This window comes from Abrus precatorius, unplaced genomic scaffold (genome assembly GCF_003935025.1).
Source record: "Abrus precatorius isolate BTA unplaced genomic scaffold, Abrus_2018 Scaffold4, whole genome shotgun sequence".
In the NCBI taxonomy this organism is placed as follows: Eukaryota; Viridiplantae; Streptophyta; class Magnoliopsida; order Fabales; family Fabaceae; genus Abrus; species Abrus precatorius.
Window position 1 is genome coordinate 12,798,578 of NW_020874384.1, and position 15,908 is coordinate 12,814,485.

The 15,908-nt window shown below is 27.2% G+C and overlaps 1 protein-coding gene across 1 annotated transcript; it reads left to right on the forward strand.

The window, feature by feature from the left end:
• The first annotated feature begins 114 nt into the window (after positions 1–114).
• On the forward strand, positions 115–4,779 carry LOC113864869 (type I inositol polyphosphate 5-phosphatase 10). Its single transcript, XM_027499061.1, has 8 exons — positions 115–146; positions 253–357; positions 1,109–1,628; positions 1,885–2,078; positions 2,196–2,304; positions 3,024–3,175; positions 3,481–3,694; positions 4,642–4,779. Exons 1-7 carry the CDS (start codon positions 115–117, stop codon positions 3,686–3,688), a joined length of 1,320 nt encoding a protein of 439 aa, XP_027354862.1. The 3' UTR covers positions 3,689–3,694; positions 4,642–4,779.
• The last annotated feature ends 11,129 nt before the right edge of the window (positions 4,780–15,908 follow it).

The following is a 15,908-nucleotide window of genomic DNA, read 5'->3' on the forward strand; positions in this document are numbered from 1 at the left end:
ACCTTCATTCTGAAACAAAGTTCCTATTGGCATGATCACTTTGATCAATCTCTCATTTTACTTGTAGATGCACTTTCTGAATCATCCATTGAAAACCGAGGTTCAGAACCTTCCATGTCTTCTAGTGAAGAAATCCAAAATTTCAGGTATTTATTGGAATAATTGATGGTTTTCTTAAAAGATAACTTCATGCTATACTATGTTTATGGCCAGATTAATAGATCATAGTTATTTGCTTGTTTCTGTTGATAGAGTTTTTGCAGCAACATGGAATGTAGGAGGGCAATGCCCCACTGGGAACCTTGATCTGAATGATTTTCTTCAGGTTCGAAATGAGCCAGATATGTATGTTTTGGGGTATACACACACTCTCTTTCTCTCTCTTATGCTTCTGATTTTAATCCATGGATAAGTTTAGTCAAGAATATCCTTCTTTTAATGGGAGTTTTACCAACTGTCCTTCCTTACCTCATTTTGTCAAGGAGATGGCCCTTTATCATTTTGGATTCACAAAACTTTGACTTTTCTGACCTGTCACTTGAAATAAATTTACTCGCTGACTTTGTCAATGTAGTCTGGTGCATGTGCTGTTGTCTGCTTGAATCATTAAAGAACTTTGAATCTGGTTTGTTAAAAAAGAAAGCAGAGAAAACAGTCTATTTGGAGATTTTTTCTTTAATTTTGGGCCTATTTGTTTAAGCTATAAAAAATGTGATTTTGTTCATAAGCTGTTCATTCTAACTTTTTGAAAAAATGATTTGAAATCTGATATTTCTGTTTCAGGTTCTAATTTTTAAAAAGTTTATATAAAGATGTTAACATATTTCAAAAAAGATATTTTTAATGAAAAGTTTTTTTTATTTTTTTTTTAAACTTGAACAATCACACTCTAATTCTCAATGGAGATATCATATTCATACAACAAAACTATACGACACATTTTTTCTCTTTTTCTCTTTTCATCACTTCACCTATGACTCCTGTCCTATCTCACATCTCTCTTTGTTTTCTTCCTCCTATTTCTCTCTTATCTGGATGGATTGTTGTATTTTTCTTTTTTATAAATATAGTTTCTCTTCTCAACATTAATCTTTCACCACTTTTTCAGATTTCAAGAGATTGTCCCTTTAAATGCTGGGAATGTGCTGGTATTAGAGGATAATGAGCCTGCTGCAAAATGGCTTGCCTTAATCAACCAATCACTTAATGGTCCTTCAGATTTGGCTCCTAAAGAACTAAAACCGACTGCATCCTTTGGCGGCTCACTGTTCTTCCAAAAGCCTTCTTTAAAGAAGATTAAGAAAACTTTCAAGAAAGTAAATGGAAAGAGGCTAAAAAGTTGTAACTGTGTTCTTGAAATGGAAAGAAAAGCTGCTAATAAAGATTTTTGTTTTCGCTGCCAAGAATCGAACTTCAATTCAGATGATTCTTCCACTGAAGAGGAGGATGACAGTTTCCCAATTCCTGTTGCATTGGCTACTAACCAGATGAAATACAGTCTTGTTGCAAGTAAGCAAATGGTTGGAATTTTTGTATGTGTCTGGATGAGAAAGGAGCTTGTTCAGTATGTAGGCCATTTGAGAATTTGTTGCACTAGCCGCGGGATCATGGGTTGCCTAGGGAACAAGGTATCCTTAACAAGCTTCATTTTATTTCATTTATATCATGTTTGGTTCAGCTCAAATTTTAAAACTAATCGCTTTTTTTTTAAAAACCTCCTCAGAAAGCAGAATGAAATGAGCGATTATTTCTCCAATATATATTGAACCAAACATGCACTAAATGGACGTGCATAGATATACAAAGTATAAATGGCAAACGATTTTTCATTTGAAGAAGTTTTTAGTTACTATCTACATCATCATGTTTGTTTTGTGGCTGCAGGGATGCATATCTGTGAGCATGTCATTTCATCAGACAAGCTTTTGCTTTATCTGCAGTCATTTGGCATCTGGAGAGAAAGAGGGTGACGAGCTGCGCAGGAATCTTGATGTCATAGAGATTCTAAAGAACACTCAGTTTCCAAGGATTTGCAAGACATCATATAGTAGGATGCCTGACAAAATTTTAGACCACGAGTGAGCATCATTTGAAACTACTTATAATGCAGAGATTTCTCAATTGCTTATAACTTTTTGTAGAATTTAATATCTATGATCCCAAAATTCTGATTATGTAAGAAAAATTTTCTCCAGCCGAATCATATGGTTTGGGGACTTGAATTACAGAATTTCTTTGAGCTATGATGATGCAAAAAGGCTAGTTGAAAAGAAGGACTGGCCTGCTCTATTTAACAAGGATCAGGTTGGTATCTTTGCCAAAGAATGTTACATTTATGTTGAGTATCCTAGTTTTCATAATGGTCAACCAAGAGACAATATGCATCTATAATGTTTTGCTAATTTTGGTGTTTAATTTTCTTAGTTTCAAGTTAAACCAAGAAAATTATGAACCATGAAATGGAAGATATTCATATTTATACTGCTATGTTCATAATTGATAACAATCGTGGGAAACCACATCATAAAAGCCCAGCCGTTGTAATTGAAGAGTCCAAGGCCTCATAAACCTCATACTAGAATCCCATACTTCCAATGTGGAACTCAAGTCCCATACCTTGCAATTGGGATCATAACATCCCACCACACTTTGCAGCCCTAGTGCCAATGCAGTCTTGCTGTGCACTAGTCACTTTGACTAGTCGTAGGGGAATACTGCAATGCGGGTTTCACATCTTGTATTGCTCATTTTTAGGTGGGAGACATGGTAGAAGACTTTTATACCAATAGATAAGAATCTTAGAAGAACCACAACACAAAAGCTAGCTATCGTAGTTGGAGCTAGAGCTTAAGGCCTTATTACCACAATAGAATCTCATACTTCTAATGTTGGACTCAAGTCTCATACCTTACAATTGGGATCCTAACAATAATCATATGATAGTTTAACGGTTGCTCAACTGAGTTGTTCTGAATTTTTGTTGCTTTTCTGATTATTCATTGTGTATTTTCTTATTTTCATAGCTTAAAATGGAGAGGGAAGCAGGTCGTGTATTTAAGGGGTGGAAAGAGGGGAAGATCTCCTTTGCACCTACTTATAAATATGCCTTCAACTCAGACACTTACTATGTTGAAGGTGTCAAAGTTTCAAAGAACAAAAGGAGAACTCCAGCTTGGTATGCATCGGTTTGAAGAATTTAAGACATTTTCCCCGAGTAAAAATATATAATTTGGTCCCTGAACAATGTTACTTCAATTTCTTTGGTCTTTCCATCAAATTCAAATTGTTCTTTGAAGTTATTAACTTGCTAACAAGTCATCCTACCAAAATTGTTAACTTGCTAACAAGTTCATTTCTTTATAGACAAATTTATATAAAACAGAAACTTTTGGGAACTAAAGCAACGCAAGTAACATCTTTTTGGGACCAAATTTTGTACTTACATTCTTTCATTAAAGTCTGAATGATTAAGGATTGTAGGTGTGATAGAATCTTGTGGCATGGAAGAGGAATAAATCAAATTTCATACGTCCGTAAAGAATTTAAGTTTTCCGACCATCGACCTGTGTGTGCAACATTTATGGTAGATGTTGAGGTTCTGTGCAGGGGACAAAAGAAGAAGGTTTCCAATTACAACTTTCAGAATATTGATGATCTTGTATCCACAAGAAGTTCATATTTTTCTTGAAAATTCGTAAGTAATCACAGCCAAATTTTTATTATGATATCATAACAAAGAAGCATGAATCTTGGCAATATTACATGGTATAGCAAGAGAAATTGTTTGACCATTGTAAAGTGCTTCTTTTCAGCTTAGATAATTAAATTGCTAAGGAATTCAAATCAACAATGATATTCATGTGCTTGCACAATATTTTCACCTTTCTTCCATCTAATCCTTTTTCTTGTCTCTCTCTCTTTTTTTTTATTTGAATGCGTGTCAAGGGTACACAATAAGAACTCGTGTTAGTAAGTTCTTACTGGAAATAGCAAGATAATGCAAAATAAATGCGTAGTGATAAGAACCTTGAGAGAACCACATCACAAAAGTTAGTCCTTGTAGTTGAAGAGCCCAGGGCCTTCTTATAAACCCCACAATAGAATCTCATATTTCCAATGTGAGCTCGTCCCATGCCATGCAATTAGTATTCTAATACATTGATAATAATATTAAATGCTACAATTTCTAATAAAAACTTTTTGTTTATTGATTTTTTATTATGTCCTTGTGCGAATGGTAGAAAAACTTACATTACATCACTTATCAGATCTCTTTCTGTTGTTTTCTTTCATTTTATTTTTTTTCCCTCTACCTTCCACCTTCTACACCCCAAAATGGAGGAGAACAATGTTTTTCTATTCAAATTCTGATTTTTATGAAATATAAGACATTGGATAATGATTCATAAATCAAGGCAAATTCACATTACTAACTTAATTTAATCAAGTTTATCATGGTACATATATCTCTTAACTGCTTATGAGAAATGAGGTCTAAATTAAAAGAATGTAGGCAAGTTCCCCCCCTCTTAATATATATTAGCTTCTAATTTCATCTGTTTATGGGTTTCTTTTCCTTTTCTCGTTAATCAAAGCAAAAAGAGAAGAGCAATACTAACTGCTCTTTTAATGCACAAACAGGTCATGCACTAACCAGTAACCAGAAAGTCCACATATTGCAAGAGTGAAAAAATTTAGAAATTTTGCAATTGAGGTGAAGAAAAGTGTGAAGTTTTTGGACAGTGTCAATCTACAAAATGTTGCATTCAGAATTGAGGAAGCTATGAAGATGTAATATAAGAAAATGTGATTAGAATTAACTTAAAAAAAAACTCTACCAGCATTCACTAAGAACTGTATCTCGGTGCTTTATTTTTTGGCCTAAAGGAGCTAGGCAATGCTGGCTTGAGGGAAGGGAAGGGAAAATAGCACCATTTCTTCATGTAAGTGAAGAGCCTGGGTTATATGAGATGAGTCCATATATTTTCTTAATGTTGATTACAGTGCCGTTAAGTGTTAACCAAAATATGTTAAAAGTATTTTTTTTTCTCTTAAGAAAAAGATATATCAAAGTTTTTTGTTCTTCTATTTTGCTTGATATCTCTATTCCCTTTGTATTAGAGATTAATTCTCAATAAGGATACTGGTCCCTTCCTACTAGTTAACACTATTGGGAATGCTTATGTGCTATAATAAGTAGCACATAAGGTGCCACTAAATATAGAAATGGGGTAGGCTAGGTTATGTTTTATAGGACATGACCCTGATAACAAAATAATTGAAGGTTCAAGTTTATCATTTTTATTATGATATAGATCTTTAGCTTGTAACAGCCTAATTTTATTTATTCTGAAAGCCTATATTGTATAATGTCCACTTTATAATAAGAACTATTAAAGAAGATTAAAAACAAAAGGCCTTTAAAGAAATTAATAATATAATAATAATATTACAATTATCATTATACTACTATCTATATATATTGAAATAACATAATTTACTACGTTTAAAAGACTTTTCTCTTAATGTTGACCAAAATCATGTTTAAATGTATAATCTGTTCAAATCATATGGTCTCATCCACAACCATCATCAAGAATTCCTATCTTATAAACATGTCATTGATAAATACGAAGAAGATAATAACCAAAAAAATGATCAAGACTCTATGAATGAATACATAACAAAAAATTGAAATCAATCAGATTACTTTTTTTTTTCTGTAGATATTACAGGTGATATATCAATAGCATTCACTAATGACAGAGACCTTTACCAGGAGAACAAATAAGGGGTAGATTTTCAAATCCTAAGACCTACAACCAGTGAATCTGTAAGAAAAATAATAGTTGAGTCATCGAGTGAGGACATAATAACTTAAGTGAACAAGAAAAAATAGATGACTGTGTGGAGTTAATTCATTGTTGGGGTCCTTTCACCTCATAAGCACATACAAATTTTAAGGGCTCCTTTTTATCCAATAGCACAGTTATATTTCTTTGCAAACAGTGACAGTGTTCTATCATAAAAATCATCATGGATATTTAAAATATAAATTGAATAAAAACAATAATTGAAATTCAATTTCATCAAAATTTATAAATACTCTTTTTTAAATTTCATCAATATATCATCCAAGATATCATAAACAAATTTCTCACAATTTTTCTATTTGAACTATAAATTTATGATATAATTAATTTATTGTAGCAAATATTTTCAGCCCTTTATAAATAAATAGGAATCATGAAGAATTTGGATTCATAAGCAAATATAAAACAATATTATTAATAATGAATTTTTTACGTTAACAATTATTTACCTTTTGTGCTATTTTGTAGTTCTATTTTTATTAGTGCTCCTCGTTAAATTTTATAAATTTGAGAGAATTTTATTTTATTGTTTGTTGCTTTCCTATTGTGTTTGTAGCTCCGTGGTAACATTTCTCCATCAATCAAATCTCGAAATATCTTATCGTAAATATTTTTTTTATCCTAAACCCCAAAAATTAATACTTATATAAATTTTGTTTCTCTCATAAAAATAATTAAATTAATAAATTATCCTCTTACATCAATGGAGGAAAAAACTTAATTAAGGGCATTTGGTGGTAGACAGGTTAATCTATAGGGGCTTTGAACAATATCAATCAGTAATAAAGTTATTAAATAAAATTTCCAAGTAGAAGATTTAGGGCTTTTCAAGAAACTCATGAGATAATTAGCTTGATTTATTTTACCTTTTATTTTTGAGATTGCTTGGTATTCGATTCAGAGGGAATAATGATAAAAGAATAGAAAGTTACCTTGATATTCTATTACTTTAATATTATTTTAATCTCCGTAGATATGGTTAAATTTAGTTTTATTTATTTTATTAGTTTTGATGATTATAAATTTTATTTTTCTAACATAATCCCCGTTAATTATCCCTTTATGATGAGGTACTATTAAAGCAATATTCTGATTATTTTCTCAACTTGCACAGAACCACAAAAACATTGGCTTACCATTTCTAGACTCTTCTTAAACAGAAACATGGAAGGAACAAGATTAAGATACATAAAACTTCACTAAATAATTGGTTCTAGTCACGTGTTCACTAAAAGCATACACACAAAGCACACACCTTCCTGTCCCCTCTTTTGTTATCTTTTATTATTATTATCATTATTATTAGTGACTTAATTTAAGCTTTTTACTATAATATCAAAAATGTATGTCACAAATAATTTATTATCAATATCAATGATAAATGTTAATTTTTTATTTTAAGTTTTGTCACTGATATTAATTTTATTAAACATTTAAAGTATAGTTTAAATAAAAAGTTAAGGTTTGCACAATTAAGTTAATTAACTCCTAATTTATATGAGTTTTAACAGTAAAACTCAAAATAATTAAAGTATGTGAATGTAAGGGATATACATATTATATGTTTACTATAAGAAATGTGAATTCGTTATTTATAAGAAATTATTACAATTGAAAATAATTATAAGCGAAAAAACTATTAAACTACTCTAATTAGTTTCACATATGTAGTTTTTATGGAGCATTTCTTCTTTTGTTGTGTTCAATCCTGTTAATTTGTAAATCTTTAATTTATCAATAGATTATTTCTTTAATGTAGCATAGATGCTAATATTACATTGTTTTATATTGAATCATGTTAAATTCCTGTATTGTTTCTTTTTCTTTTTTGTTCTCTTATTACTCTCAACGAATAATTTTAAAATCACTTATTCTTTATTACATTATAAATAGAAATATATTTTGTTAGACAGTTAGTTTTTAATCAAGATTCCTGGTTCACTATAGTTTTTTTTTTTTTTTTTCTGTTTCTGTAGTTATATGTTTTTTTTAAGTCTTTGATAATATACTGTGTGTTAGAAATTTCTCTGTTATTTAAAAGTTTTACGGCTTTCTGTTTTAAGTTGTATTGTGCTTTTGATTTAGAAATTTTCTTTCTTTTGTAAGTTGTACTTGACTTCATATTAAGAAATTTATAAGTCAAACTTATACTTACATCTTTTCATAGAGATTAATCAATTTAAATATTAATTTGAAAAAACTTATTAAATAAATTACTTTTCATATAAAAACAAAACTAATAAATATTTTATTGTTGTTGCTTTATTTTAACATGTATGATATTTTTAAAATATGATTAAATAAATTTTTTACAACATATTTATAAATATTTAAATCATGTGAAAATTTAATATACATAATTACAAAGATAATATAAGATAATTTAATTAGATATTTTAATTTTATATTTTATGAAAAATTCTTTAAAAAAATGTAAATGTCCAATAGGTCTTCTTGTCCTTCATTTGTTATTAGCTTACTTTTCTATATAATTTTGTATTCACTTTAGCTAGTATTGACTGAAACTTGAGTTGAATTGGTGTCTATTAAATGAATTGATTTTTTTTTCACAAAACATTTAGAACAAGTGTGACAAGAATAAAGAGTACGATTTAGTTGATTCAGCCAACAACAATCACTTTTTTATAATCAGAACAACTTAAAAATGATAAATATTACCTAAGAATGAGACATTAAATTATATTTGGGGTACTATGATATGTTTTCTAAATATAATCTTTGAAGTATATATATAAACTCCTGAGAAGTCACGAATCCACTTTATAATTCAAATTTGTAGTGGTTTAACTAATTTGTCCTACTAATCTCTTGAGCTTAACGACTATAAATTTAATCAAGCGCAATCAATTTTTTTTAACTAAGACATTAGTTTCGCTCTTCAAATTAGTATTATCAATTATATTACAGATACGAAAATCTAGTCATTGACAATCATTGATAAATTTATTGTTAAAATTCACATTACTAGATCAATTGATTTAGTTTCTAAATGTGACAAATATTAGTCCATTGTTAACTACCAAAATATTTTTCTTATAGTTTCAGATACTGAAATAATAGCTAATTACTTAATTATAATGTTAAGAACTAGTTTTACATTTTATTACTTTACTTTTACATGATCAATATTATTTAATACTTATTTATTTATTATACATATTTTCTTCCTTTACGTACATATTTTAATTGGATAGAATAATATGTAAGTTAAAATCTGAATTTGTGCCTTGGCTGTGATAAGAGACGAAAAAATCGATATAAGTAAGCCCTTGGTGGTTAACCATATGCATGTTCTTCTAGAGACAAGTGTTAGAAGTTCTTACAAAGTATGCATTTTCTTATCATTCCATTTTACGAGGCAAATATTTTAAGAGCTTTTAATCAGTCTTTTAAAACCAAAGTCATTTGCATCACCTTGGTTTGAGCAACAATGATCAGTTGAATGCAATTGTAAACCTCTGAAATAGTAGAATCCAAAGCTGCCAACCCACCAACTGTAAATAAATCACGTTCCAAATCACGTGACATACCAGAAAGATAAAATCAATGTAAACCTAATCTTATGCTGATTTAGCTTTGGGACTTGTTTGTTGAATTAGTCAAAGATTTGTCACATGACACGCCTGCATACCCTATTGAATTTTCAAATTTAGTCTAAGCTTACAATAAAATCATATATAAAAAATAACCAACAAGATATTTACAACATGAACATTTAAAATGCATATTCCAAAAGTTGATATACACGTATAAATGTCCATAACTCATCATTGCAAGAAGCATAGGGCAAGTGAAAGACATCCTCCAAGTAAGCACAAAGACCATGAAATCCTTCTACAGTACAATGATTGTTGTTGTCTTTGCCATAGCATTGATCCTTTCACTTGGGGTGAATATGTCCCAAGCTAGGACTTACCCATCTTCATCCTTAGATTCAAAAATCTCACAATCCTCCCAATCTCATTCACATTCACTTTTGCACAAAGAAGGGAAAAAATCAATTCAAGAGCCTGTGGTAGCTGCTAGCCTTAGAAGGATACCACCTAGCAGACCAAATCCTACACAGAACAAGTAACACTCTCCTTTTCCTTCATGAGTGTCTGTATGATCATTGTGTTTTCCATACTATCAAGAAATTTATAGGGTATGCATGTGTACCAGGTTAAAGCCTAAGATAAGGGGCTAAGCGGAGGAACCGGTGGCATGGAACTATGAAGATTCAAATCAAAGTATAAGCTGCAGCATGAACTCTGTTGCTTTAGTTTTGGTTTGTTTTGTTTTTTTCTGTCTCCCAGCTTCAAATCTTAGGTATATTGGTGAGAGTGGTATAGTTCATGAATTTAGATCGCTCTTTATTTTATCTTACCTTTGATGTTTTTTTTAGATTATAGAGAATATAGGAATGTAAAGGAGGAAAATCATAGCCATCAAAATATGAAGACTTTTTTTTGTCACAGGATTGAAACTGTTTGGTTTTTTTGTTTTTCTTTTATTTTTTTTAAGAATATAATTTGCCTGCACTAATCGGTTGTGTATTCTCATCTTCAGTGTAGTATCTTGAACTTGCTTCTTCTGTTTTCCCTGTAAAGGTGTTTGATAAATTATTTACATTTTTTTCTTTATGAAATGAAATATACATTGGATACTTTTAAAGTGTGATTAATGCTAACTAGTGTTCTTAGAATACCAATTAAACAAATAAATAAGTAATAATTTTTATTAAAAAGTACAATTATATTTTCTAATAAAAAAATCATTTTTAATATTTTAACTAGTGCTTGGGACATTGGTTAATATTTGTCTAAAGCATATGTATATATAATATGGGTTATGCCCTATGCAGTGTAGTTCTTGGGACATTGGTTAATATTTGTCTAAAGCATATGTATATATAATATGGGTTATGCCCTATGCAGTGTAGTTCTTGGGTGGCGAATTTCGATCTTGCAGCTCACAGAACTGCAGTGTGCCAAAAGTTCCCTTGATAGTTTTTGTTCCCTTGATTGGTCGAAACCACCGTGATTCTGAACTATACAAAAATTCTTTCATGTTGAGGCTTAAGTTCGTAGCTTAAAATTTATGTTCATCTCACACGCATTGTTTCATAAACTGTACACAATAGTACTCCAAAGCTAAAGGAATTTTTCTTTTTATGATAAAACGAGACTACTAAAAGTTGTTTTTATTTAATTATATATATATATATATATATATGTATATATATATGAAAAGACAAAAATAAAAGTAATTATATTCAATATATTACACTTGCTGCAAGTTATAATTAACGTGAGATAACAATAAAGATTATTTTATTTTTCTTTTTTGCGTTTATAAACTTGTTTATAACTGTTTTAATATAAGAACTAAATTTAAAAAGTCGCACAAGAAACAAAAAATATTTAAGCCGTTAATTAAAAATATCAATCTTAACTAAATCACAACTTTGGTTTGGCTTACCAAAACAAGGAATTTATTTTATTTGATCATTTGAAGATAATTTATTCGATTATAGATTAGATAAATAATAAGATACGAACAAGGTGTAAGTAAATAAAATATCTAGTCCTTGACATTTTTACATTAATGATCAATGAGTTAGAAATTATTATTGTTGTTATGAGCATTTTTAAAAACCAACATAAAAGCCCAAGAAGGATGTAATGTAATAGATCCGTTCTTGTGTCTAATATATACATAAATAAAAGACACCTTAAGAACAATATAATCTAAATGAATAGAATGTCAAGAAAAAAACAAAGGCCACATAAACATTAATTAATGTGGACCATGTAGCATGAGGGATGAGACATGAGAGATTTGGGTGACTGCGTTTGATTTTGATGTTTGGAGGAGAAAGGCAACGACTAGATTAGATTTGGGTGTGTTGAAGTTCGTTGATTACAAACGGTCGTAAGCTGAATCTTTTGATCGACAACTTCTTTAAAAACTCATGTTGGATTTAGATGGTTTGACTCTGTAAATAAGTTCTTTTACAAAAATAATATAAAAATAATAAATAAATAAATAAATAATTTTTTTATAAGCTAAAAATATTTTTTTTTTTGAGTTTTAAAGAAGTTATATGAAAAACTTAAGAAATAATTTTTTTTTAATTTAACTTATAAATTTAATTCATTTTACTAAATATATTTTACTTCTATAAGTAATTATAAAAAAATATATCTAAATTATGCCGTCGACAATAACATTTTTATATCTTAGTTCTCTTTTATTTTTTAATTGAATGTTAATTTAAAGTTACATTTTATTTTTTCATATAATAAAATATTTACTTAATGATTAAAATATTTATTTAATATAAATTTAAAAAATTTGTTAAATTTCAAAGAGAAATATCAACCTAAATTCTTAAAGTTAGGATAATCAACCTAAATAAATATTATATTTTTTTAATAAAATATGTTATTTACGAATTCTTAAACTCATCTTTAAGAACAAAATTTAACAAAATGAATTAAAATATTTATAAAATTTATTTTAAAATTTTATTTCAATTTTTGAATTTATTAATCTCTATATTTGAATGATAAAATATTTAGTGAAATTATTCTCTTTCACGATTTGTCATATATATTTTTATTTATATTTTTAATTAATATTATTATAAATTTTAGAGATACAAGTTGTTAATTTAATTACTTTATATAAATTTTTAGATTTTATGTGAATCACTATATTTATATTTATAAATTTTTTCTTATTACTTTTTATAAATTTTAAATTTTATGTAAATATTTTTATTTATATAAAATTTATAATACCTAATATATAATTTTTATTATTTAAAATAAATTATATTTGAAAATTATTATAATTTTATTAAATCTTTATATTTTGATATAAACAATTTGTTTTTATAGAATTAAATTAAAATATATTTTAGAGAAAATTAATGATTCAAATAGTTTTATTATATATTGTATATATTTATTTTGTAACAAAAATACTTGCACGTGTTACTAATTAATTATAATAATAATCATGCACAAAAATTTACTAGTTTATATAAAAATCATTTAGCAATGGATCAAATCGGTCATCTCAAATAAAGAAATAAACACAGTAGTAATTTCAAAGTTGGTAGCTAAAATTTTTCAACCTTCAAATTAGCAACCATAATTCTTATTTATTTTTTTTCGATCAAATAATTTATTATTAATCCAGCCATTAAAATATTTATTTGTCTTTATTTGATATTACTAAACTTACTTAATTTATCTTTATGCAATTACTAAATCTGGTCTAATAAAAACTTAAAAATTTTAAATTTAATAATTTAAATACAAATTATTTAACAATCAAATTAATGACTGAATTATTATTTTTGTTATTACCAAAATAAATAATAGCTAATTTAGTCATGATTTTTTTAGTTTCTTTTTGTTATAATAATCATTAGCTACTAAATCAATCGCTAATAATCAATTTTTTCCTGGTAGTGATTCCAACTATTTAAAAGAGCTTTATATCCCAAAAGTTTTTTATTACAAAACAAAAAACTTAGAACATATTTGTTTCACTTTTTAACAATAGTTTTCGGTTTTTTAAGAATAAAATAAAATATAAAATTATATTATATTTTTAAAAATAGAAAATTATTTAAAAAACATACTCTTATTCACTTGAAAAGAAATTAAACTTTTCATAATCATAATATTATTAAATAATTATAATCATAATTAATCTAAGTATTTAATATAAGTTAATTGAGTAAAATGTTTAAAATTAATATTATAAGACTAAACAAATCGATAAATAAATAAATAAAATACGAGCAACCATGCTAGTTCATGCAACTTGTAACATGCGTAAGGGTAGGCACTAAGCCAAAAAAAAAAAAAAAAAAGTTGACCAAAATAAATAAATAAAAACCTAATAATATATGAACTCGAACGATATATTCTATTGTCGGCCAACTGGCAAAGTAACGTTGACCACGTTGACTCAAACATGCCATGCTAAGTTACTAACCCCATTGATTTTAAAGCTAATAATGTTTCTTATTATTAAGTGGTGAAAAGGGCTATTTAAAATAGGAAATTTAAAAAAAATTAAAATCAATAAAAATATTAGAAAACTAAACTTAAACATAACTATATTTATAAAAATTGAAAATATATTTGATTCATTCTTCTTCTATTAGAAGACTCATCTTATCACATACTTTTGTAATCAACAATGGCGTAGAATTATGAGAGTATATATTGAAATAAACAATTTGGGAAGCAGCCAAAATATACTGAAGAAAGAAAATTTGAAAGCATGACTAATTAACAATTAGGAGTTCCCTTTTGGGATCATTGAACTTAATTAATCAATAAGCATATGAGTTATGGGCACATGGGTTTGCTAAGCCTCTTCTCAGTTTACTGCTCTAAAACCTTCCAAAACAATTTAGCCATGAAAAGCACTTTTAGCATATGACTTAGTTGGCAAACGCGGTTTGTGAAATTATAATGCTATTTATAAAATGTGTACGAATATTAAAGTAATGTAAATAGATATATGCATGCAAATTCGCGTATATGATTAGTGAAATTGTGTTAGATTTAACTACATTTACATGTATGGAGCTAATCTATTTAATATAAAGTCTTTGTACTTGAATTTTACGATGTGAAAATATTCTCGAGTAGAAAAATATAAACGAAATATGTAAGAATAAGAAAACTAAATATAAAAGAATAGAAAAACATGATTTAATAGGACTCTTTTTATAATCATAAATATTACTTTAAGCTTTGACATTGGGAAGTGATATTTCAAAATGAGCAATATTAATAGTGATCATGATTCATGCATGGAGTGAGGGCATGTGAATTTACGAAGCTTCTTTGTAATTTAGACGTGGAAGAAGATATTATTAGTGGCCAAATGCAATAAAAGAGTACATTAATAATATATATTCATTTAGAGCAATTTTATTTTGTTACTGTAATAACTTTTTCTAGTCCAATTCTTAAAATTTCAATAATTATATATATTATTTATTTATTTTTTATATCTGTTATTAAAAATTCATTTTAATTTTATTTCAAGTAATATTGTACATTGTCATCGATGTTTTTGAATGATTATTAATAATTTTAGATGTGTTAGACAAAACTAATGGACAAAGGCTGAGTTAAAACTTGAAAATTTAGTTAACTGAATTGAAAGTATTTGGTAAAATTAGTTCTTAAACTAACTGGTAAAATGATGAGTAAGGACATCATAACTAAATAGACAAAAATTTAAAATTAATAAATTTTTAATTTAACTCTTATTTATGAATATTTTATCATAAAAAATAAAATTATTGACTTTGTTAAATTCTTCTCAAGACATTAACAATTTATTATTTTTAGAAATAATAAATATTGTAACATATAATTATTATTATTTTTTATTATTTGTGAGATATTTCCTTTATTTTAAATATAATAAAAGTAAAGAAAGTATAGTTTAAAAAATTGAATGGGTAAGAAAACATTACTTAAAACTAATAACAAAATAGTAAGTTTACTTTTAGCTAGTAGTTGAAAATTGAAAATAGAAAAACACTTATGAGTAGGAAATTCCAAACGACTAAACGATTAAATTTTAATAAATAAAAACAAATTATCTGAGATGAAATGTTTGATATATCTTCTATTTTTAGCTCATAATACTTATACCTATACTTGTTGTTTGGTGTTCACAATATTGCTTTTACTAATTTTACAATGATTTTGAACATTCTCATATCTCTAATAAATATTTGTCTTCGAAGTATATCAACGTTGATAATTATTATAAAATGTTTTGTCTGCTCTAACATACATCATCTATTTAATAAAAAGAACTTATGATGATGCAAAAACATTCATTTCACTTTCTTTTCTGAATAGAAAGATATTCGCCTGAAATAGTATAAATCTTAGTTGAAGTCATGGATTAGTCATAATGTATTGTTTTAGGTTGTCTTCGGATAATAAATTTTAAAATTAATACAATTTATGTATTTAGAGA